At 37.5% G+C, this 27,250-nt stretch overlaps 1 protein-coding gene across 2 annotated transcripts in view; it reads right to left on the minus strand.

Annotated features, from left to right (window-relative positions):
- Nucleotides 1-1,298: 1,298 nt before the first annotated feature.
- The window catches only part of LOC126191122 (kinesin heavy chain-like), a 368,280-nt gene continuing 342,328 nt past the window's right edge, over nucleotides 1,299-27,250 (minus strand). The window contains exon 16 of one of the 2 annotated variants that reach the window (XM_049931913.1): nucleotides 1,299-1,643. In XM_049931913.1, coding sequence (XP_049787870.1) covers nucleotides 1,626-1,643 — 18 coding nt within the window. In that variant the 3' untranslated portion in view covers nucleotides 1,299-1,625. Of the gene's footprint in view, nucleotides 1,644-15,257; nucleotides 15,602-27,250 lie in introns of those variants that run through there. The other variant, XM_049931897.1, reaches the window with a different exon arrangement.

The following is a 27,250-nucleotide window of genomic DNA, read 5'->3' on the forward strand; positions in this document are numbered from 1 at the left end:
TCATAGATGCAACTGATGGTGAGGGGGGATACAGCCGATTTACCGCTTGCGTGCCACTAAATATGCTTATGGGTTATATTGAGGACATACAGCGAATTATTATGAACGCTAAACAGGAACTTATTTTGGTGCGGAGTGCAAGTGACGCAAATTCATTCGTTCAAACAGCTGCAGAGAATGTTTAAATAAAGATGAATAGTATAGCCGACGAGGAACGCTTGAAGCTCTTAAAAGTTCTGAATGCCGGCACCTATCTATCGCTAATCTTCCGATCATGGGAGCTTTTTGAATACCCAGACCTACCTACAGCATTCACACATACTTGAGCTATTAAAACATCAGTGCAGTTGGAAGCACCTCAATTCATCACAATCGCATTTCAAACTCATTTTTTATAAAGGCGTGGGAAACTTCCACAAAAAAAATATGTTTCCCATCCTAATTAAACCAAAGTTATTATAACAGGTTATAAATGGTATGACTATTGATAACAGTGTGACATTAAATTGTGTCATTTACGCATTGCTGGTTCGTTCTCTGGAACTTTTGAAACTGAGAGTGTGTTTATCCAGCAGAAGCACTGTCTTGCTATTTCTTTCAACAATGCCCAAGAGCTGCTGGGGATGCATCAGAATGTGAAAAGGACATCAACTTTCAGGTTTTGTGCAAAACAATTGTGTGTAGATGCATTATGTCAGAATTATTTTAACAGTTTCCTGAAGTGATGATTTATGAATTTGGAAATATTACGCTGTTTGTGAGGGCAGTAGTGAGTAATGGTATGGTTTATAGGGTGTATAACTGCATATGAAATCATCAGTGGATGAAACAACTCATCATTGTCTGTCAGCAGCTTTCATTGGTGAAAAATTTTATAATGTGAACAGTTATAAAAAGTTTATTGTGGACACTTACAACCTGAAAGATTAATTTGGAAGAGCAATACAGTTGCAACCTTCAATGTGAATGTGGAAAACTTTTTAACTATTAAGACAAGTGTTGCTGGGTTAGGCATTGTAAGAAAGAGTGTTGTTTTTGGAAAGTCAGTAAATGAAGTAGAATGGCCTGTATTATTATCCTTTAAAGCAACATTTCTTCACTTCAATCTGAGGAACATTAATATTCATAAAGTGAAGAGACACTTGTTCCTATTAGGCAATCTGGTCAGGCTCTCTTAGCAACAATTCATGTTCTCTGTGTTAACTATTGCAGACCAATGCCTGATCACTGCAAAATTAAACTATAGAAGGAAGGTAAGGGAGGTTGGAAGGTATAATATTTTTATTGATATACCCCAAAACATCATCAAATTTCTACAAATGTATTCACAGTAGTACATATCATTTATTAGATAAAGAAAATATCTAAAGTTTTGAACATCAATTAGAAGACAAGTATAATAAGTTCAAAAAACTTAAGTTCTTAATATATACAAAAATTACACATTTGCAGTTCAGAAAATGTGAGCTTTAAGAGTGCTTATGAGGCACCCTTGAGCCTCCTATTCTGTTTATTACTATTTTCTCTAAAGTGAAATAACTGCACACAATACACTGCAAGTACCCTCTGTGTTTTCATTTCAGTGTAAAATATTGGTGGCCTGTGGTTATATCTTCAGGGATGATTCATATGACAAGGTTTGCCTAGAACCACAGACAAGATACATGAAATATCATGATATTAAATAATTTTTTCATTGTGTTTTATGAAACAACACGTCTTATAAAATAACACCACCTCATACACTACCAACATACAACTAATTATAAATAATTGAGTATTTTTCTTTTTATGACATTCTTTACACCACTATGGTCTTCCTAAATGAAACTTTTTATTTTTCTTCTGAACAGAAATAACAAGAAAATGGTATTTAACTTTTTATGTTTTGAAATAAAAAGTCAAGCAATATTCAACTGAAAGTGTATACTGTGCGCTGACATATTGGAAGCAGTATGCCATTGTCATATTTCAACTAGTATTTCGGCTCACCTAGTCAGTTATTACCATGATCTTTGAGAAACACCTTTGACTAATAATTGAAACATCCTGGGTATTAATTAAATTCTGAATACAAATTATATCAATGCAGACTGAAGGGCACAGCCTTTTCAGTAGTTGCAAGGGCAACAGTCTGGATGATTGACTGATGTGGCCTTGTAACAATAACCAAATCGGCCTTGCTGTGCTGGTACTGCGAACGGCTGATAGCAAGGGGAAACTACGGCCGTAATTTTTCCCGAGGGAATGCAGCTTTACTGTACGATTAAATGATGATGGCGTCCTCTTGGGTAAAATATTCCGGAGGTAAAATAGTCCCCCATTCGGATCTCCGGGCGGGGACTACTCAAGAGGATGTCGTTATCAGCAGAAAGAAAACTGGCGTTCTACGGATCGGAGCGTGGAATGTCAGATCCCTTAATCGGGCAGGTAGGTTAGAAAATTTAAAAAGGGAAATGGATAGGTTAAAGTTAGATATAGTGGGAATTAGTGAAGTTCGGTGGCAGGAGGAACAAGACTTCTGGTCAGGTGACTACAGGGTTATAAACACAAAGTCAAATAGGGGTAATGCAGGAGTAGTTTTAATAATGAATAGGAAAATAGGAATGCGGGTAAGCTACTACAAACAGCATAGTGAACGCATTATTGTGGCCAAGATAGATACGAAGCCCACACCTACTACAGTAGTACAAGTTTATATGCCAACTAGCTCTGCAGATGACGAAGAAATTGAAGAAATGTATGATGAAATAAAAGAAATTATTCAGATAGTGAAGGGAGATGAAAATTTAATAGTCATGGGTGACTGGAATTCGGTAGTAGGAAAAGGGAGAGAAGGAAACATAGTAGGTGAATATGGATTGGGGCTAAGAAATGAAAGAGGAAGCCGCCTGGTAGAATTTTGCACTGAGCACAACTTAATCATAGCTAACACTTAGTTCAAGAATCATGATAGAGGGTTGTATACATGGAAGAACCCTGGAGATACTAAAAGGTATCAGATAGATTATATAATGGTAAGACAGAGATTTAGGAACCAGGTTTTAAATTGTAAGACATTTCCAGGGGCAGATGTGGACTCTGACCACAATCTATTGGTTATGACCTGTAGATTAAAACTGAAGAAACTGCAAAAAGGTGGGAATTTAAGGAGATGGGACCTGGATAAACTGAAAGAACCAGAGGTTGTAGAGAGTTTCAGGGAGAGCATTAGGGAACAATTGACAGGAATGGGGGAAAGAAATACAGTAGAAGAAGAATGGGTAGCTCTGAGGGATGAAGTGGTGAAGGCAGCAGACGATCAAGTAGGTAAAAAGACGCAGGCTAATAGAAATCCTTGGGTAACAGAAGAAATATTGAATTTAATTGATGAAAGGAGAAAATATAAAAATGCAGTAAATGAAGCAGGCAAAAAAGAATACAAGCGTCTCAAAAATGAAATCGACAGGAAGTGCAAAATGGCTAAGCAGGGATGGCTAGAGGACAAATGTAAGGATGTAGAGGCTTGTCTCACTAGGGGTAAGATAGATACTGCCTACAGAAAAATTAAAGAGACCTTTGGAGAGAAAAGAACCACTTGTATGAATATCAAGAGCTCAGATGGCAACCCAGTTCTAAGCAAAGAAGGGAAAGCAGAAAGGTGGAAGGAGTATATAGAGGGTTTATACAAGGGCGATGTACTTGAGGACAGTATTATGGAAATGGAAGAGGATGTAGATGAAGATGAAATGGGAGATAAGATACTGCGTGAAGAGTTTGACAGAGCACTGAAAGACCTGAGTCAAAACAAGGCCCCGGGAGTAGACAACATTCCATTAGAACTACTGATGGCCTCAGGAGAGCCAGTCATGACAAAACTCTACCATCTGGTGAGCACGATGTATGAGACAGGCGAAATACCCTCAGACTTTAAGAAGAATATAATAATTCCAATCCCAAAGAAAGCAGGTGTTGACAGATGTGAAAGTTACCGAACTATCAGTATAATAAGTCACAGCTGCAAAATACTACCACGAATTCTTTACAGACGAATGGAAAAACTGGTAGAAGCCGACCTCGGGGAAGATCAGTTTGGATTCCGTAGAAATGTTGGAACACGTGAGGCAATACTGACCTTACGACTTATCTTGGAAGAAAGATTAAGAAAAGGCAAACCTACGTTTCTAGCATTTGTAGACTTAGAGAAAGCTTTTGACAATGTTGACTGGAATACTCTCTTTCAAATTCTGAAGGTGGCAGGGGTAAAATACAGGGAGCGAAAGGCTATTTACAATTTGTACAGAAACCAGATGGCAGTTATAAGAGTCGAGGGGCATGAAAGGGAAGCAGTGGTTGGGAAAGGAGTGAGACAGGGTTGTAGCCTCTCCCCGATGTTATTCAATCTGTATATTGAGCAAGCAGTAAAGGAAACAAAAGAAAAATTCGGAGTAGGTATTAAAATTCATGGAGAAGAAGTAAAAACTTTGAGGTTCGCCGATGACATTGTAATTCTGTCAGAGACAGCAAAAGACTTGGAAGAGCAGTTGAACGGAATGGACAGAGTCTTGAAAGGAGGATATAAGATGAACATCAACAAAAGCAAAACAAGGATAATGGAATGTAGTCAAATTAAGTCGGGTGATGCTGAGGGAATTAGATTAGGAAATGAGACATTTAAAGTAGTAAAGGAGTTTTGCTATTTAGGGAGTAAAATAACTGATGATGGTCGAAGTAGAGAGGATATAAAATGTAGACTGGCAATGGCAAGGAAAGCGTTTCTCAAGAAGAGAAATTTGTTAACATCGAATATAGATTTAGGTGTCAGGAAGTCGTTTCTGAAAGTATTTGTATGGAGTGTAGCCATGTATGGAAGTGAGGCATGGATGATAACTAGTTTGGACAAGAAGAGAATAGAAGCTTTCGAAATGTGGTGCTACAGAAGAATGCTGAAGGTAAGGTGGGTAGATCACGTAACTAATGAGGAGGTATTGAATAGGATTGGGGAGAAGAGAAGTTTGTGGCACAACTTGACTAGAAGGAGGGATCGGTTGGTAGGACATGTTCTGAGACATCGAGGGATCACAAATTTAGCATTGGAGGGCAGCGTAGAGGGTAAAAATCGTAGAGGGAGACCAAGAGATCAATACACTAAGCAGATTCAGAAGGATGTAGGTTGCAGTAGGTACTGTGAGATGAAGAAGCTTGCACAGGATAGAGTAGCATGGAGAGCTGCATCAAACCAGTCTCAGGACTGAAGACCACAACAACAACAACAACACTTTCTTTTGTTGATTTGTGTAAATGACAAAATACTGCTCCTCCAATTCAAGGATAATTCTTTATGCTGATGCTACACCCATTGCATGCAAGTGTAAAGATCATGAGCAACTACAAAAACTATGAAACTGTATAACAAATGAAATAATTCAGTATTTCTATGAAAGTCATCTCATTGTCAGCACAAGATAGCAGCAGTAACGGATTTTCACCCCACAAGACAGATTTTTAAATTCAGTTGTGCACTGGAACTGATATTGTCATCAAAGAAAACTACTGCTTGGTTACAGTTACACTTTCTATATTTAACATGTTATAACATGGAAACTAATTACCATACAAGAATATAACTTGGTAGCATTAATGTCAAGGACATGGGGAAGAGAAATAATGCAGAATCAATTCAATTGAAACACTTTTAATGTGCTGCTACAGTACACCATACTGTTACATACCAGCACCATTACTGGTGACAGTGATGGAGGCTGTTATGAAAAGATTGCGATATTATTCAAATCTGATATGGCAAGTTAACAGAACTTTTGATCCATGTGAGTAAAATTATTGTGTAAAATCGATAGTGCAGCTTCTTACAGAAGTCTCTTCAGGGACTTCGGAGTCTTTCACTTACATGTCAACATATTTACTCCCTAATAGTATTTGCTGTTCATAATAGGGGTAATTTTACTCTGTTTGGTGAAATGAACTTGCAAAATACTGGAAGGAAAAACAATATCCATGTAGACTATACATCCCTGCCTACGATTCACAACCGAATTTCACATTCTGATCGAAAGTCTTTAACAGGTTGCTGCTAGACATCAGGCAGAAAACTGAAAATCCTAAGGTATTAAAAAAATACAAAGTAAAAAAATATATTTTATTAGCCTCTCCTTCTATAATTATACGTAATGTTTCGACTCAAGGATGCATATGCTAGTTAACACTAAGGTTCAAATTAACAGGGTTTTAATGTTACCATTATATGTAGGGCTGCCAGTACTCATTGTAAAATTCTGAATTGCTTTGTATGAAGTATGAGAGAAAAACAGCACTTGAATAAAAAAAAACTATTTCTAGCTTTCAGGGTCATTACTTCCTTTCTCTGGGAAGATGAATATGTTTTGTGACTGGAAATGAGGGGAAGATTACTTAGACCACCCGTATAGAACACTTATGTGACACATTCATGAGTATTGCTCCAATGTTTGAGATCCAGGTCAGATTTAAGCAACACATTGAAGCAAGTCAGAGGCTGGATTCTAGATAGGTTACCAGTAGTTTCAAACTATGTGCGAGTATTATTTTGTATAACACTATTGAGAAAATTTAGAAGGCATGAGAAATCAGGGATCGGATGACAGACAGCCTTTTTTCCCTCTCTCTATTTGCGAGTGGAACAGTACTATTTGGTTGCTTGTGTAGTATGTATATACATAAAAATATGGAAGAAAATTGTGACTGCCTACTACATTAAGAAGTAATAGTTGAACTAACCTAAAGTTTCGTGATTTACTTCAAATGTTTTGTCCCAGTGACACACTCTGACAATCAGTGACTTGCATCTATAGCAGTCTTACAATTTGGAGATGTCAGTATTGCTTTGATCTATTAATATTCCCTCATTGAGCTCTTTTTATCTTAAGATCACATAAACTGGATTTTTGAGAAACTACATACAGGAAGATGTGATTGGCGTATAGCTGTTTGTTTACAGAAAAACAACGATCAAAATTTAAGCATATCGGTAACACACACAGGGCAAGAGCACATATCTGGGCAAGAGCACTATACTGGATTTCGCCCCCCCCCCCCCCCCCCCCACCTTTTCCCTAGAAACGTTGTCTGTGGTAATAACTTTATTTGTAGCACAAAATTAATGAATTAACTATCTGCATAGATGAATTAGAGTCTTCAAACCCAGCTGACATAATCTGCCTCTCTGAACATCATGTGACCACTGGTATAGAACTTTTAAGTGTTACAGGGTTTAGGTTAGCATCTCACTTTTGTAGATCAGAAATGGAGAAAGGAGGAGTTGCCACATTCATCAGGAACTGTCATAAATTTAAGAACATAGACATTCATAAATTTTGCCTAGAACAGCATATGGAAGCATGTGCAACAGAATTAGATTTTCACAAAAAATCTTTCATAATATTAAGTGTATATCGAGCACCTGCAGGTAACTTTAATCTGTTTGTAAACCACCTTGAAGCTGTACTGGCCCATTTAACAACCAAAAACAAAGAAATAGTGGTTGCTGGTGATTTCAATGTAGATTTCCTTAAAGACTCTCCCAATAAGAACTCATTTGAGTTAGTAACACTATCATTCAACTTAATTCCCACAGTAAAGTTCCTCACTAGGATAGCCACTTGCTCACAAACAGCCATTGATAATATCATTATAGAAAAGTCCAATGAACAAAATTATATTACAAAACCAATAGTCAATGGCCTCTCAGACCATGAAATGCAGTTCCTTCTGGCAATGTTAATACTGAACAGGATATAAAATCTGTTAAATCTGAGCTCAAGAGGGTAATCAGTAAGCCAAAAATTGATTATTTTAGGACACTCCTCAGAGACATTCACTGGACTGATGCTTACAGTGCTCATGGCATGAATGAAAAATATAACATTTTTGCTAATAAAGTGCTTACCTTATTTGAACACTGCTTTCCCCCAAAACTTACCAAGGTTAGAGCAAAGTCATGGATTACTCGAGGAATAGGGGTATCTTGTAAAACAAAAAGAAAACTGTATCTGTCAATCCGAAACATTTCCAATGTTGATGCTATAGCACATTATAAGAAATACTGCAAAATATTAAAGACTGTAATACGGATGTCAAAGCAAATATATTACAAGGAAAAGATAGTCATATCAGATAACAAAATAAAGACAATATGGGATATAGTGAAGGAGGAGACCGTTAGAACCAGACATGAAGAGGAACAAATAGCATTAAGAGTAAATGATACATTGGTGACAGATGTGTACAGTGTTGCAGAACTTTTTAACAAGCATTTTATAACTGATACTGAAAAGATGGGGTTGTCAGGTTTGGTAGATGCTGCTATGGATTACCTTAGACCAGACATTTCAAGTAACTTCCATAATATGAATTTGACCCTCACTACCCCAACAGAAATAATGTCCATCATAAAATCTTTAAAATCAAAAACATCTAGTGGGTATGATGAAATATCAACAAAGTTAATTAAAGAATGTGATTCTGAGCTAAGTAACATATTAAGCTATCTGTGTAACCAGTCGTTTATCAGTGGAATATTTCCTGAATGGCTGAAATATGCTGAAGTTAAGCCACCGTTTAAGAAGGGAGATAAAGAAATAGCATCAAATTTCCGTCCAATTTCACTGTTGCCAGCATTCTCAAAAATTGTCGAAAAAGTAATGCACAGTCGTCTTCATAACCATTTTATCTCAAATAACATACTGTCAAAGTCACAGTTTGGGTTTCTAAAAGGTTCTGATATTGAGAAGGCTATCTTCACTTACAGTGAAAATGTGCTTAATTCATTAGACAAAAAATTGCAGGCAACTGGTATATTTTGTGATCTGTCAAAGGCATTTGACTGTGTAAATCACAATATCCTTTTAAGTAAACTAGAATATTATAGTATTACAGGAAATGCTGCAAATCTTATATCTCTGGCAGGAAACAAAGGGTGTTATTAGGAAAGAGACATGTATCAAGCATCATCCAACTGGGAACTAATTACATGTGGGGTCCCACAAGGTTCCATTTTGGGGCCCTTACTTTTTCTTGTGTATATCAATGACCTTTCATCAGTAACATTACCAGATGCCAAGTTTGTTTTGTTTGCCAATGATACAAACATTGCAATAAATAGCAAATCAAGTGTAGTCTTAGAAAGATCAGCCAATAAAATATTTGTGGACATTAATCACTGGTTCCTAGCCAATTCTTTGTCACTAAACTTTGAAAAAACACACTACATGCAGTTCAAGGGGTGTCCCAAGAGTTTATGTCTAACATACGATGACAAGAAGATAGAAGAAGTGGACAGTGTTAAATTCTTGGGATTACAGCTTCATAATAAATTCAACTGGGAGGAGCACACCACAGAACTGCTGAAGCGTCTTAACAAATCTCTGTTTGCAATGCGAATTTTGTCAGATATAGGGGATATAAAAATGAAAAAGCTGGCATACTATGCTTACTTTCATTCCATAATGTCATATGGGATTATTTTTTGGGGTAATTCATCGAGCCAAGCTAAAGTTTTCCGGGCACAAAAACGTGCAGTAAGAATTATATGTGGTGTGAACTCAAGAACATCCTGCAGAAGCCTGTTTAGGGAACTAGGGATACTAACTACAGCTTCCCAATATATTTATTCCTTAATGAAATTTGTCATTAAAAATATATCACTTTTTCAAACCAACAGCTCAATTCATGGAATCAATACTAGAAATAAGAATAATCTTCACAAGGATTTAGTCACTTAGTCTTGTACAAAAAGGTGTGCATTATTCAGGAACACACATTTTCAATAACTTGCCAGCAGCCATAAAAAGCTTAACAACCAATGAAATTCAGTTTAAGAGAAGCCTAAAGGATTTATTGGTGGCCAACTCCTCCTACTCCATTGATGAATTTCTTAGTAAAACCAACTGATTTGTATATAAGTACAACATAACTTCTGCACAATTTCAGTGCAGTAATGTGTTCACTGAAAATTTGTGTGTGTGTGTGTGTGTGTGTGTGCGTGTAATCTAACTTCTGCACCATTTCAGTGCAGTAATGTGTTCATTGTAAATAAGTATTACAATAGTTGTATTACATGTTTATTACCTTATAAATAAATAAAAAACTTTTTTATTTTAAATTCAGTGCATTATTATTTGTAAAATGACTCTTAGTGTTCATTAAAAAATGACGATCATTCCACTTGGGACCTGTGGAATGGTACATTAGCTTATTTGTTTTAGTTGTAAATATTTGTCATGTATTGTTGTTTTTCTGACATGTTCCACATCCTGGAGGGCCTCCTCACTACGGATCAATTGGAATGAAAGTAAATCTAATCTAATCTAATCTACATTAGGTTGAAAAGCGATAATTGCGTTGACAGTTGTGGAACACAGCGAATGAGAAATAAAGGTTGTGGTAACAGACAGACGTGTGTCTTTGCCTAATATTTGTTTGCTGCGTATTTAAATGCACTTTCCCACATTTAACGCATTTCTCATAATAAAAAAAATAAAACTCCTAGGTCATCCCCAAAAAACATATATTAGAAAATGAACAATCATCCGACGTGTTTTGATGCATATTACGTACAGATATCGTACACAAACTGGAAAAATGCAATGGGCATTCCACTACGTATCCTTTAACATGTTTGATTCGTTTTTCCGCATTTGCTACTGCTGGTATGGGTTCAAAGACAAATTCGTGCTGCAAACGTCTCAGTGGTAGTTAGCCTACATTAGTAAGCTGCAGTTAATGCATTAAAAACATTTAGACACATTGTCCGCAATGCGTAATATGTGTTATGCTATAAATCACTCTGCCTTTTGACCAATAATTTGTAATCAGTTGGCTTCAATCAATCACGTACGACTCTAATATGTAACTTTGACTACGCTGCGGATTTAGCATGTCACCATAATCCAGATTATTCACATTTAAACCTACTTTCTACATTTTATTCTGCTAACAGAAGCTTCATTCAAACAATCTGGATTGATTTGACATTCCAAAACAACAGCCGAAGGCAAGTCTGTATTAACACTGTAGCCAACGTGTGACGTCAACAGAGTTGTTTACGGGTCTAGTCACCGGGCAGCGCTGTCACGCTTTCAGCCTTACTGATGACGTCATGAAGCGATTCCTCGGGGCCCGCGAGACGCGAGCAGCTTGTTCAAACAAACTGTATGTAAATATATAGTAATTGTGTAAAAAGGATCAAAACTGTAATAATTGTATTTATTATATAGGTTTAGAAAGTAAGTGTTGGTAAAGTTTATCCCCTATGGATGCACGTGGCCTTTCCAATGAAAATAAGCATATATTGATTTCTAGGTTTGCTAGCCTGCCACGCTAAATGTTTTAGTGTGACAGTCGAGGGGGCGATGTAGCGGGACTTTGAATTTCGCCGCGCTGCACTCGTTCCCTCAGACATGAATTGTGCCGTCGCATCGGTATAAGCGCTCGGCGGCAGAGAAAATACTAAAATTGTAACTCTTTTTTGTTTTCTATCCATTTCTTGATTGTCTCTTGATAGCCGAAGCTTAAGGCAGACATGATCTGATGAAGACGTTAAAAAAAAAAAAAAAAAAAAAAAAAAAACTTTTTAGCTAGTCTTGATCTGATTTTAATGTGTAGGCATATTGTGGAAGTTGTTAATAAATTCGGAGGATGGAAGTAGCAAAGTAAATTAAATTGCATACAGTATCAAGATGATTTTAATTGATATAAATTAGTGATTCCTGGACGATTGCAAGTTTTCGGAGCAGACTTTTCACGCTGAAATGAAGGAGATTTTTGAAGCCTGGACGCCGCACGAAAGAAGATAAGGTAACCTGGTAAAGGATGATCTCTTATCTACGCCACTTCCCCTGTCAGTTACATTTTGTTATTCTCTGTTTCTTTTCAATAATTTTTGTAGTGGAAATTGGTTTAACTTTTGCTCAAAAACGCCACAAGGACCACTCCAACAATAGCTTTTCCGAATCACGAAGTCCGATAACTTTTCTGTAATACAAAGTCCGATTTGCATTTTTTTTCTTTCTTTATTTCCCTTTTTTCACGGTCATTAACGATCAAAAAAAAAAAAAAAAAAATTAAAAAAAAACACTTACGATTTCTTCCCACATTTTCAACCTTTTTTTCTTTTCTTCTCTCTTTTCTTTTTTTATTAACCACTACAAAAGGACTAGGTCTCTTCATAAATAAAAAAAGTTTGTTAGTTATCCTACCTGATCAAGCACTCACGAATATTGATCTCATTAATATTGTTAAAGAAAAACTTCACATTCGTGGATTCCGTGGCGTCTTTATGCGGGATACATTACCGAAGACCATGTGGCGGACTAATGTGTGCGGAATTGTAAATGTAGATGTTGCTGGGAGTCCAGGGACCCTTTGGGTGGCGTATGTTAAGAGAAGTGCAAATACAGTACAATATTTCGATTCATTTGGGGATTTACAGCCACTTGAAGAATTACAACGCTATTTCACCAGCAAAAGACGTGTTTTCTACAATTTCCGGCGATATCAGGACTTTAACACATACCTGTGCAAGAATCTCTGCGTTATGTTCCTCATCACAGCCACGACAAATTAGCCTTCGCCTGCATCAGCAAACCTCTGGAATGCACGCTATATTTAGATCGAGCGGTGAGAAATCTGGAATGCGCGCTTTCACCTCTACCCATCAGAGACGGTGTGCGAACATCCACACTTATAAAAGAGCCATCATTGAATGCACATCCATCATTTGAGGTTTAGATGCAATGTCGTATACTCTGACTTTAAAAGAGCGAGAATCAGCATTACGTGCAAATTACTTTCCGCCGATTGATTTAAGTGCAGGGGACTAGAGTATTGCGCTGATTGGTCTGGAGACGTATAACACCATTCCAAATATCACAAGAGCAACAATAAACTGCATCTGGAAATTGATGGTCGGAAGGAGATTCTACAAATACAACCTGGTGCCTACAATATTGATGATTTAAACGAAGTCTTAAAACAGTCAGGAAAAGATATTGAACTACACACAAACATTAATACCCTTAAATCTGAAATACGGACAGAGAGTGCTAGGATTGACTTTAGACAGAGAGATTCAATAGGTCCACTGCTAGGTTTTGCAAAGGATCGTGTTTTGGTGAAGGGCGCGACTAAATTTTACGCATCGGATCAAGCTGCAGATATACTACCAGTCAGCACAATCCATGTTGAGTGCAATATTGCCACAAACTCATACCTCAACAATAAGGTGATTCACTCAATTTACGGATTCTTCCCTACAGTCGGTACTGGGTATAAAATAGTTCAAGCCCCCACAAACGCTATACATCTCCCGGTGACAGTTCAGACATTGGATTACCTAGAACTATGTATTGTTGCCCAGAATAATCAGCTTATTAACTTTCGAGGAGAAGAGATCATTGTACGCTTGCATCTAAGGCGAGATGGGAGTACGGTATAAAGCTAGCACACCCAGCAGCTCACAACCCGTCAGTGCATGATGGAAGGGCAAGGTGATAACACACCTTAATTACAAATTCCTCACTTCAGCAGGTTTAAAACTGCAGAATGACGTCGCTCAATGTAACTCAGTCAGTAGAGTATGATGACCGAATTATACGTCATGGATACCACTCGCACAAACCCTATGCTTCAAGCACATTTAACAATGAAAATGATGAAATTAGGATTGTCACCCAGCATCAGGATGCCGTAACATTGCCTTGCAAGAGCTTCCTGCATCTGGACTGTACATTTAAGAAAGCTGACGGCACTGTGGTAATGCTATCGAAGCTCACGCGAAATGCACTAGCATTCCTTTCAAGAGACATGTTATGAACTTAATGGTATTGAAATAGATCACTCACACAATGTTGGGATAACGTCAACCCTTAAGACGTACATTTCAGCCTCAGCCTCTGATTCAAACAGCTTGGAAAATGCGGGACTGTTCATAGATGCACCTGATGGTGAGGGGGGATACAGCCGATTTACCGCTTGCGTGCCACTAAATATGCTTATGGGTTATATTGAGGACATACAGCGAATTATTATGAACGCTAAACAGGAACTTATTTTGGTGCGGAGTGCAAGTGACACAAATTCATTCGTTCAAACAGCTGCAGAGAATGTTTAAATAAAGATGAATAGTATAGCCGACGAGGAACGCTTGAAGCTCTTAAAAGTTCTGAATGCCGGCACCTATCTATCGCTAATCTTCCGATCATGGGAGCTTTTTGAATACCCAGACCTACCTACAGCATTCACACATACTTGAGCTATTAAAACATCAGTGCAGTTGGAAGCACCTCAATTCATCACAATCGCATTTCAAACTCATTTTTTATAAAGGCGTGGGAAACTTCCACAAAAAAAATATGTTTCCCATCCTAATTAAACCAAAGTTATTATAACAGGTTATAAATGGTATGACTATTGATAACAGTGTGACATTAAATTGTGTCATTTACGCATTGCTGGTTCGTTCTCTGGAACTTTTGAAACTGAGAGTGTGTTTATCCAGCAGAAGCACTGTCTTGCTATTTCTTTCAACAATGCCCAAGAGCTGCTGGGGATGCATCAGAATGTGAAAAGGACATCAACTTTCAGGTTTTGTGCAAAACAATTGTGTGTAGATGCATTATGTCAGAATTATTTTAACAGTTTCCTGAAGTGATGATTTATGAATTTGGAAATATTACGCTGTTTGTGAGGGCAGTAGTGAGTAATGGTATGGTTTGTAGGGTGTATAACTGCATATGAAATCATCAGTGGATGAAACAGCTCATCATTGTCTGTCAGCAGCTTTCATTGGTGAAAAATTTTATAATGTGAACAGTTATAAAAAGTTTATTGTGGACACTTACAACCTGAAAGATTAATTTGGAAGAGCAATACAGTTGCAACCTTCAATGTGAATGTGGAAAACTTTTTAACTATTAAGACAAGTGTTGCTGGGTTAGGCATTGTAAGAAAGAGTGTTGTTTTTGGAAAGTCAGTAAATGAAGTAGAATGGCCTGTACTATTATCCTTTAAAGCAACATTTCTTCACTTCAATCTGAGGAACATTAATATTCATAAAGTGAAGAGACACTTGTTCCTATTAGGCAATCTGGTCAGGCTCTCTTAGCAACAATTCATGTTCTCTGTGTTAACTATTGCAGACCAATGCCAGATCACTGCAAAATTAAACTATAGAAGGAAGGTAAGGGAGGTTGGAAGGTATAATATTTTTATTGATATACCCCAAAACATCATCAAATTTCTACAAATGTATTCACAGTAGTACATATCATTTATTAGATAAAGAAAATATCTAAAGTTTTGAACATCAATTAGAAGACAAGTATAATAAGTTCAAAAAACTTAAGTTCTTAATATATACAAAAATTACACATTTGCAGTTCAGAAAATGTGAGCTTTAAGAGTGCTTATGAGGCACCCTTGAGCCTCCTATTCTGTTTATTACTATTTTCTCTAAAGTGAAATAACTGCACACAATACACTGCAAGTACCCTCTGTGTTTTCATTTCAGTGTAAAATATTGGTGGCCTGTGGTTATATCTTCAGGGATGATTCATATGACAAGGTTTGCCTAGAACCACAGACAAGATACATGAAATATCATGATATTAAATAATTTTTTCATTGTGTTTTATGAAACAACACGTCTTATAAAATAACACCACCTCATACACTACCAACATACAACTAATTATAAATAATTGAGTATTTTTCTTTTTATGACATTCTTTACACCACTATGGTCTTCCTAAATGAAACTTTTTATTTTTCTTCTGAACAGAAATAACAAGAAAATGGTATTTAACTTTTTATGTTTTGAAATAAAAAGTCAAGCAATATTCAACTGAAAGTGTATACTGTGTGACATATTGGAAGCAGTATGCCATTGTCATATTTCAACTAGTATTTCGGCTCACCTAGTCAGTTATTACCATGATCTTTGAGAAACACCTTTGACTAATAACTGAAACATCCTGGGTATTAATTAAATTCTGAATACAAATTATATCAATGCAGACTGAAGGGCACAGCCTTTTCAGTAGTTGCAAGGGCAACAGTCTGGATGATTGACTGATGTGGCCTTGTAACAATAACCAAATCGGCCTTGCTATGCTGGTACTGCGAACGGCTGAAAGCAAGGGGAAACTACGGCCGTAATTTTTCCCGAGGGCATGCAGCTTTACTGTACGATTAAATGATGATGGCGTCCTCTTGGGTAAAATATTCCGGAGGTAAAATAGTCCCCCATTCGGATCTCCGGGCGGGGACTACTCAAGAGGATGTCGTTATCAGGAGAAATAAAACTGGCGTTCTACGGATCGGAGCGTGGAATGTCAGATCCCTTAATCGGGCAGGTAGGTTAGAAAATTTAAAAAGGGAAATGGATAGGTTAAAGTTAGATATAGTGGGAATTAGTGAAGATCGGTGGCAGGAGGAACAAGACTTCTGGTCAGGTGACTACAGGGTTATAAACACAAAGTCAAATAGGGGTAATGCAGGAGTAGTTTTAATAATGAATAGGAAAATAGGAATGCAGGTAAGCTACTACAAACAGCATAGTGAACGCATTATTGTGGCCAAGATAGATACGAAGCCCACACCTACTACAGTAGTACAAGTTTATATGCCAACTAGCTCTGCAGATGACGAAGAAATTGAAGAAATGTATGATGAAATAAAAGAAATTATTCAGATAGTGAAGGGAGATGAAAATTTAATAGTCATGGGTGACTGGAATTCGGTAGTAGGAAATAGGAGAGAAGGAAACATAGTAGGTGAATATGGATTGGGGCTAAGAAATGAAAGAGGAAGCCGCCTGGTAGAATTTTGCACTGAGCACAACTTAATCATAGCTAACACTTGCTTCAAGAATCATGATAGAAGGTTGTATACATGGAAGAACCCTGGAGATACTAAAAGGTATCAGATAGATTATATAATGGTAAGACAGAGATTTAGGAACCAGGTTTTAAATTGTAAGACATTTCCAGGGGCAGATGTGGACTCTGACCACAATCTATTGGTTATGACCTGTAGATTAAAACTGAAGAAACTGCAAAAAGGTGGGAATTTAAGGAGATGGGACCTGGATAAACTGAAAGAACCAGAGGTTGTAGAGAGTTTCAGGGAGAGCATTAGGGAACAATTGACAGGAATGGGGGAAAGAAATACAGTAGAAGAAGAATGGGTAGCTCTGAGGGATGAAGTGGTGAAGGCAGCAGACGATCAAGTAGGTAAAAAGACGCAGGCTAATAGAAATCCTTGGGTAACAGAAGAAATATTGAATTTAATTGATGAAAGGAGAAAATATAAAAATGCAGTAAATGAAGCAGGCAAAAAAGAATACAAGCGTCTCAAAAATGAAATCGACAGGAAGTGCAAAATGGCTAAGCAGGGATGGCTAGAGGACAAATGTAAGGATGTAGAGGCTTGTCTCACTAGGGGTAAGATAGATACTGCCTACAGAAAAATTAAAGAGACCTTTGGAGAGAAAAGAACCACTTGTATGAATATCAAGAGCTCAGATGGCAACCCAGTTCTAAGCAAAGAAGGGAAAGCAGAAAGGTGGAAGGAGTATATAGAGGGTTTATACAAGGGCGATGTACTTGAGGACAGTATTATGGAAATGGAAGAGGATGTAGATGAAGATGAAATGGGAGATAAGATACTGCGTGAAGAGTTTGACAGAGCACTGAAAGACCTGAGTCAAAACAAGGCCCCGGGAGTAGACAACATTCCATTAGAACTACTGATGGCCTCAGGAGAGCCAGTCATGACAAAACTCTACCATCTGGTGAGCACGATGTATGAGACAGGCGAAATACCCTCAGACTTTAAGAAGAATATAATAATTCCAATCCCAAAGAAAGCAGGTGTTGACAGATGTGAAAGTTACCGAACTATCAGTATAATAAGTCACAGCTGCAAAATACTACCGCGAATTCTTTACAGACGAATGGAAAAACTGGTAGAAGCCGACCTCGGGGAAGATCAGTTTGGATTCCGTAGAAATGTTGGAACACGTGAGGCAATACTGACCTTACGACTTATCTTGGAAGAAAGATTAAGAAAAGGCAAACCTACGTTTCTAGCATTTGTAGACTTAGAGAAAGCTTTTGACAATGTTGACTGGAATACTCTCTTTCAAATTCTGAAGGTGGCAGGGGTAAAATACAGGGAGCGAAAGGCTATTTACAATTTGTACAGAAACCAGATGGCAGTTATAAGAGTCGAGGGGCATGAAAGGGAAGCAGTGGTTGGGAAAGGAGTGAGACAGGGTTGTAGCCTCTCCCCGATGTTATTCAATCTGTATATTGAGCAAGCAGTAAAGGAAACAAAAGAAAAATTCGGAGTAGGTATTAAAATTCATGGAGAAGAAGTAAAAACTTTGAGGTTCGCCGATGACATTGTAATTCTGTCAGAGACAGCAAAAGACTTGGAAGAGCAGTTGAACGGAATGGACAGAGTCTTGAAAGGAGGATATAAGATGAACATCAACAAAAGCAAAACAAGGATAATGGAATGTAGTCAAATTAAGTCGGGTGATGCTGAGGGAATTAGATTAGGAAATGAGACATTTAAAGTAGTAAAGGAGTTTTGCTATTTAGGGAGTAAAATAACTGATGATGGTCGAAGTAGAGAGGATATAAAATGTAGACTGGCAATGGCAAGGAAAGCGTTTCTCAAGAAGAGAAATTTTTTTAACATCGAATATAGATTTAGGTGTCAGGAAGTCGTTTCTGAAAGTATTTGTATGGAGTGTAGCCATGTATGGAAGTGAGGCATGGATGATAACTAGTTTGGACAAGAAGAGAATAGAAGCTTTCGAAATGTGGTGCTACAGAAGAATGCTGAAGGTAAGGTGGGTAGATCACGTAACTAATGAGGAGGTATTGAATAGGATTGGGGAGAAGAGAAGTTTGTGGCACAACTTGACTAGAAGGAGGGATCGGTTGGTAGGACATGTTCTGAGACATCGAGGGATCACAAATTTAGCATTGGAGGGCAGCGTGGAGGGTAAAAATCGTAGAGGGAGACCAAGAGATCAATACACTAAGCAGATTCAGAAGGATGTAGGTTGCAGTAGGTACTGTGAGATGAAGAAGCTTGCACAGGATAGAGTAGCATGGAGAGCTGCATCAAACCAGTCTCAGGACTGAAGACCACAACAACAACAACAACACTTTCTTTTGTTGATTTGTGTAAATGACAAAATACTGCTCCTCCAATTCAAGGATAATTCTTTATGCTGATGCTACACCCATTGCATGCAAGTGTAAAGATCATGAGCAACTACAAAAACTATGAAACTGTATTACAAATGAAATAATTCAGTATTTCTATGAAAGTCATCTCATTGTCAGCACAAGATAGCAGCAGTAACGGATTTTCACCCCACAAGACAGATTTTTAAATTCAGTTGTGCACTGGAACTGATATTGTCATCAAAGAAAACTACTGCTTGGTTACAGTTACACTTTCTATATTTAACATGTTATAACATGGAAACTAATTACCATACAAGAATATAACTTGGTAGCATTAATGTCAAGGACATGGGGAAGAGAAATAATGCAGAATCAATTCAATTGAAACACTTTTAATGTGCTGCTACAGTACACCATACTGTTACATACCAGCACCATTACTGGTGACAGTGATGGAGGCTGTTATGAAAAGATTGCGATATTATTCAAATCTGATATGGCAAGTTAACAGAACTTTTGATCCATGTGAGTAAAATTATTGTGTAAAATCGATAGTGCAGCTTCTTACAGAAGTCTCTTCAGGGACTTCGGAGTCTTTCACTTACATGTCAACATATTTACTCCCTAATAGTATTTGCTGTTCATAATAGGGGTAATTTTACTCTGTTTGGTGAAATGAACTTGCAAAATACTGGAAGGAAAAACAATATCCATGTAGACTATACATCCCTGCCTACGATTCACAACCGAATTTCACATTCTGATCGAAAGTCTTTAACAGGTTGCTGCTAGACATCAGGCAGAAAACTGAAAATCCTAAGGTATTAAAAAAATACAAAGTAAAAAAATATATTTTATTAGCCTCTCCTTCTATAATTATACGTAATGTTTCGACTCAAGGATGCATATGCTAGTTAACACTAAGGTTCAAATTAACAGGGTTTTAATGTTACCATTATATGTAGGGCTGCCAGTACTCATTGTAAAATTCTGAATTGCTTTGTATGAAGTATGAGAGAAAAACAGCACTTGAATAAAAAAAAACTATTTCTAGCTTTCAGGGTCATTACTTCCTTTCTCTGGGAAGATGAATATGTTTTGTGACTGGAAATGAGGGGAAGATTACTTAGACCACCCGTATAGAACACTTATGTGACACATTCATGAGTATTGCTCCAATGTTTGAGATCCAGGTCAGATTTAAGCAACACATTGAAGCAAGTCAGAGGCTGGATTCTAGATAGGTTACCAGTAGTTTCAAACTATGTGCGAGTATTATTTTGTATAACACTATTGAGAAAATTTAGAAGGCATGAGAAATCAGGGATCGGATGACAGACAGCCTTTTTTCCCTCTCTCTATTTGCGAGTGGAACAGTACTATTTGGTTGCTTGTGTAGTATGTATATACATAAAAATATGGAAGAAAATTGTGACTGCCTACTACATTAAGAAGTAATAGTTGAACTAACCTAAAGTTTCGTGATTTACTTCAAATGTTTTGTCCCAGTGACACACTCTGACAATCAGTGACTTGCATCTATAGCAGTCTTACAATTTGGAGATGTCAGTATTGCTTTGATCTATTAATATTCCCTCATTGAGCTCTTTTTATCTTAAGATCACATAAACTGGATTTTTGAGAAACTACATACAGGAAGATGTGATTGGCGTATAGCTGTTTGTTTACAGAAAAACAACGATCAAAATTTAAGCATATCGGTAACACACACAGGGCAAGAGCACATATCTGGGCAAGAGCACTATACTGGATTTCGCCCCCTCCCCCCCCCCCCCCCCCACCTTTTCCCTAGAAACGTTGTCTGTGGTAATAACTTTATTTGTAGCACAAAATTAATGAATTAACTATCTGCATAGATGAATTAGAGTCTTCAAACCCAGCTGACATAATCTGCCTCTCTGAACATCATGTGACCACTGGTATAGAACTTTTAAGTGTTACAGGGTTTAGGTTAGCATCTCACTTTTGTAGATCAGAAATGGAGAAAGGAGGAGTTGCCACATTCATCAGGAACTGTCATAAATTTAAGAACATAGACATTCATAAATTTTGCCTAGAACAGCATATGGAAGCATGTGCAACAGAATTAGATTTTCACAAAAAATCTTTCATAATATTAAGTGTATATCGAGCACCTGCAGATAACTTTAATCTATTTGTAAACCACCTTGAAGCTGTACTGGCCCATTTAACAACCAAAAACAAAGAAATAGTGGTTGCTGGTGATTTCAATGTAGATTTCCTTAAAGACTCTCCCAATAAGAACTCATTTGAGTTAGTAACACTATCATTCAACTTAATTCCCACAGTAAAGTTCCTCACTAGGATAGCCACTTGCTCACAAACAGCCATTGATAATATCATTATAGAAAAGTCCAATGAACAAAATTATATTACAAAACCAATAGTCAATGGCCTCTCAGACCATGAAATGCAGTTCCTTCTGGCAATGTTAATACTGAACAGGATATAAAATCTGTTAAATCTGAGCTCAAGAGGGTAATCAGTAAGCCAAAAATTGATTATTTTAGGACACTCCTCAGAGACATTCACTGGACTGATGCTTACAGTGCTCATGGCATGAATGAAAAATATAACATTTTTGCTAATAAAGTGCTTACCTTATTTGAACACTGCTTTCCCCCAAAACTTACCAAGGTTAGAGCAAAGTCATGGATTACTCGAGGAATAGGGGTATCTTGTAAAACAAAAAGAAAACTGTATCTGTCAATCCGAAACATTTCCAATGTTGATGCTATAGCACATTATAAGAAATACTGCAAAATATTAAAGACTGTAATACGGATGTCAAAGCAAATATATTACAAGGAAAAGATAGTCATATCAGATAACAAAATAAAGACAATATGGGATATAGTGAAGGAGGAGACCGTTAGAACCAGACATGAAGAGGAACAAATAGCATTAAGAGTAAATGATACATTGGTGACAGATGTGTACAGTGTTGCAGAACTTTTTAACAAACATTTTATAACTGATACTGAAAAGATGGGGTTGTCAGGTTTGGTAGATGCTGCTATGGATTACCTTAGACCAGACATTTCAAGTAACTTCCATAATATGAATTTGACCCTCACTACCCCAACAGAAATAATGTCCATCATAAAATCTTTAAAATCAAAAACATCTAGTGGGTATGATGAAATATCAACAAAGTTAATTAAAGAATGTGATTCTGAGCTAAGTAACATATTAAGCTATCTGTGTAACCAGTCGTTTATCAGTGGAATATTTCCTGAATGGCTGAAATATGCTGAAGTTAAGCCACTGTTTAAGAAGGGAGATAAAGAAATAGCATCAAATTTCCGTCCAATTTCACTGTTGCCAGCATTCTCAAAAATTGTCGAAAAAGTAATGCACAGTCGTCTTCATAACCATTTTATCTCAAATAACATACTGTCAAAGTCACAGTTTGGGTTTCTAAAAGGTTCTGATATTGAGAAGGCTATCTTCACTTACAGTGAAAATGTGCTTAATTCATTAGACAAAAAATTGCAGGCAACTGGTATATTTTGTGATCTGTCAAAGGCATTTGACTGTGTAAATCACAATATCCTTTTAAGTAAACTAGAATATTATAGTATTACAGGAAATGCTGCAAATCTTATATCTCTGGCAGGAAACAAAGGGTGTTATTAGGAAAGAGACATGTATCAAGCATCATCCAACTGGGAACTAATTACATGTGGGGTCCCACAAGGTTCCATTTTGGGGCCCTTACTTTTTCTTGTGTATATCAATGACCTTTCATCAGTAACATTACCAGATGCCAAGTTTGTTTTGTTTGCCAATGATACAAACATTGCAATAAATAGCAAATCAAGTGTAGTCTTAGAAAGATCAGCCAATAAAATATTTGTGGACATTAATCACTGGTTCCTAGCCAATTCTTTGTCACTAAACTTTGAAAAAACACACTACATGCAGTTCAAGGGGTGTCCCAAGAGTTTATGTCTAACATACGATGACAAGAAGATAGAAGAAGTGGACAGTGTTAAATTCTTGGGATTACAGCTTCATAATAAATTCAACTGGGAGGAGCACACCACAGAACTGCTGAAGCGTCTTAACAAATCTCTGTTTGCAATGCGAATTTTGTCAGATATAGGGGATATAAAAATGAAAAAGCTGGCATACTATGCTTACTTTCATTCCATAATGTCATATGGGATTATTTTTTGGGGTAATTCATCGAGCCAAGCTAAAGTTTTCCGGGCACAAAAACGTGCAGTAAGAATTATATGTGGTGTGAACTCAAGAACATCCTGCAGAAGCCTGTTTAGGGAACTAGGGATACTAACTACAGCTTCCCAATATATTTATTCCTTAATGAAATTTGTCATTAAAAATATATCACTTTTTCAAACCAACAGCTCAATTCATGGAATCAATACTTTCACTGCTGATGACACTTAAAAGCATGGTGTTATTAGCTCTTATTGACCTTTGTGTCAGCCACAGTGAACATGCTGAAGGTTTTAAAGTAACAAAGTAGTTGTTGACATTGAGGTATTAATGGATGACAGCAGGAAACAGCAATGAAATAATGTGAATTACTTAAACCAGGAATTAAACAAGTCTACATAGCTTTGAACACAGTCAAAAAATGGTTGGTTCAAATGGCTCTGAGCGTTATGGGATTTAACTTCTGAGGTCATCAGTCCCCTAGAACTTAGAACTACGTAAACCTAACTAACCTAAGGACACCACACACATTCATGCCCTAGGCGGGATTCGAACCTGCGTCCGTAATGGTTGTGTGGTTCCAGACTGTAGTGCCTAGAACCGCTCGGACACCCCGGCTGTCGAACACAGTCATTTCACACTTCTTATTCACCTTTTATTTTCTCATCTTTGATATGGAACACGTGTCACATCTTAATTGTTTTCCTAGAGCAACTCTAGGTTTACAAGATCCACATTTCAGAATTCTGGTAATTGCTAGTCCTACCTCATGCTGAAAGTGTGGGTTGATAGCTGTCTCTTGAGATATGATCTCATCAACTGCCATTTCAGAAACTTGAAGCAAAAATGTGAGTATTCAATTTCTGTCGGTGATGAATATATCACTAACGTATAGCTATATTCATGATGGTATAGAACAGTGCAGGGCCATCTTCTGGAACACCTGCTTGGTAGACTAAACTGTGCACTTCACATCCAGTGCATAAATTTCTTCATAGGTAGTATCATAGTACACTACTATCTCAGACTTGATTGTTGTGATGCTCAATGAAACAGCATTATGCCTTGAAGACACTAAACTAACAGCCTTCTTAAGTTTTTGAATGAAGGATATAAGAAGTAATATAACCCAAAAACAATTAAGTTTTACATTTTGCTGTCAGGAACACTTTTGGAATCTTTCCTTTTATTATTATTTTGTGTATGTGTGGCCTTTTTGTGTCGTCTTCCCAATTTGACAAGTACATCTGATTTGCTTAATGAGGATATTTACAGTTAAAGAAAAAGTGTTGATAATGCAACCTGCAAACCAAGATCATCCTCCAATACTTTACGAGCCTAGGAAATAACCACAATTATTTGGACATAATAGCATGTTTTAATAAACCAAATGTTTCAGTTATTACTGAGCACTGATATACCAAAAAAGAATCTTATTATGCATCCATTAACAAAGAATTTCTGCTCATCTTTCAGTAGGGATATCAAACCTTATGGTGATGTTGCAAAAAGTGGCAATAATTGGTGCTCAAAGATGTAATTCCTACGTGTTGTAGGTGTTACTGAACTTTCTGCGATAAGCTATAGATGGGAAAGGAAACATAATTTTAGATATAGACAGTCCTCCATCTGAAATTACAGATTTGTTTTAGCTAAATCTCTATCAGTTGCTTGTAGAGAGAGACAGTAAATGCTAAGGGAAAATGGCTAGTAATTATGCTGATAATTGTTCACAGTTTAATAAAACATTATCTAACACAAATCAGTTTTCACTCATAAGGATGGCGAGTGGCACACACAGATCTAACATTACTGATAGGTAATACGGGGTACCCAGGACTTTGTACTGGGATACTTTCTTCTAGTCTAGTTTCTTCTTAGTCTACCAAGCAGGTGTTCCCCCCCATGAACCATGGACCTTGCCGTTGGTGGGGAGGCTTGCGTGCCTCAGCGATACAGATGGCCGTACCGTAGGTGCAACCACAACGGAGGGGTATCTGTTGAGAGGCCAGACAAACATGTGGTTCCTGAAGAGGGGCAGCAGCCTTTTCAGTAGTTGCAGGGGCAACAGTCTGGATGATTGACTGATCTGGCCTTGTAACATTAACCAATACCGCCTTGCTGTGCTGGTACTGCGAACGGCTGAAAGCAAGGGGAAACTGCAGCCGTAATTTTTCCCGAGGACATGCAGCTCTACTGTATGATTAAATGATGATCGCGTCGTCTTGGGTAAAATATTCCGGAGGTAAAATAGTCCCCCATTCGGATCTCCGGGCGGGGACTACTCAAGAGGACGTCGTTATCAGGAGAAAGAAAACTGGCGTTCTACGGATCGGAGCGTGGAATGTCAGATCACTTAATCGGGCAGGTAGGTTAGAAAATTTAAAAAGGGAGATGGATAGGTTAAAGTTAGATATAGTGGGAATTAGTGAAGTTCGGTGGCAGGAGGAACAAGACATTTGGTCAGGTGATTACAGGGTTATAAATACAAAATCAAATAGGGGTAATGCAGGAGTAGGTTTAATAATGAATAAAAAAATAGGAGTGCGGGTTAGCTACTACAAACAGCATAGTGAACGCATTATTGTGGCCAAGATAGACACAAAGCCCATGCCTACTACAGTAGTACAAGTTTATATGCCAACTAGCTCTGCAGATGATGAAGAAATAGATGAAATATATGACGAGATAAAAGAAATTATTCAGGTAGTGAAGGGAGACGAAAATTTAATAGCGATGGGTGACTGGAATTCGTCAGTAGGAAAAGGGAGAGAAGGAAACATAGTAGGTGAATATGGATTGGGGGGAAGGAATGAAAGAGGAAGCCGCCTTGTAGAATTTTGCACAGAGCATAACTTAATCATAGCTAACACTTGGTTCAAGAATCATGAAAGGAGGCTGTATACATGGAAGAAGCCTGGAGATACTGACAGGTTTCAGATAGATTATATAATGGTAAGACAGAGATTTAGGAACCCGGTTTTAAATTGTAAGACATTTCCTGGGGCAGATGTAGATTCTGACCACAATCTATTGGTTATGACCTGTAGATTAAAACTGAAGAAACTGCAAAAAGGTGGGAATTTAAGGAGATGGGACCTGGATAAACTGAAAGAACCAGAGGTTGTAGAGAGTTTCAGGGAGAGCATTAGGGAACAATTGACAGGAATGGGGGAAAGAAATACAGTAGAAGAAGAATGGGTAGCTCTGAGGGATGAAGTGGTGAAGGCAGCAGACGATCAAGTAGGTAAAAAGACGCAGGCTAATAGAAATCCTTGGGTAACAGAAGAAATATTGAATTTAATTGATGAAAGGAGAAAATATAAAAATGCAGTAAATGAAGCAGGCAAAAAAGAATACAAGCGTCTCAAAAATGAAATCGACAGGAAGTGCAAAATGGCTAAGCAGGGATGGCTAGAGGACAAATGTAAGGATGTAGAGGCTTGCCTCACTAGGGGTAAGATAGATACTGCCTACAGGAAAATTAAAGAGACCTTTGGAGAGAAAAGAACCACTTGTATGAATATCAAGAGCTCAGATGGCAACCCAGTTCTAAGCAAAGAAGGGAAAGCAGAAAGGTGGAAGGAGTATATAGAGGGTTTATACAAGGGCGATGTACTTGAGGACAGTATTATGGAAATGGAAGAGGATGTAGATGAAGATGAAATGGGAGATAAGATACTGCGTGAAGAGTTTGACAGAGCACTGAAAGACCTGAGTCAAAACAAGGCCCCGGGAGTAGACAACATTCCATTAGAACTACTGATGGCCTCAGGAGAGCCAGT

The sequence above is a fragment of the Schistocerca cancellata genome, chromosome 1 (genome assembly GCF_023864275.1).
Source record: "Schistocerca cancellata isolate TAMUIC-IGC-003103 chromosome 1, iqSchCanc2.1, whole genome shotgun sequence".
Taxonomy (NCBI): Eukaryota; Metazoa; Arthropoda; class Insecta; order Orthoptera; family Acrididae; genus Schistocerca; species Schistocerca cancellata.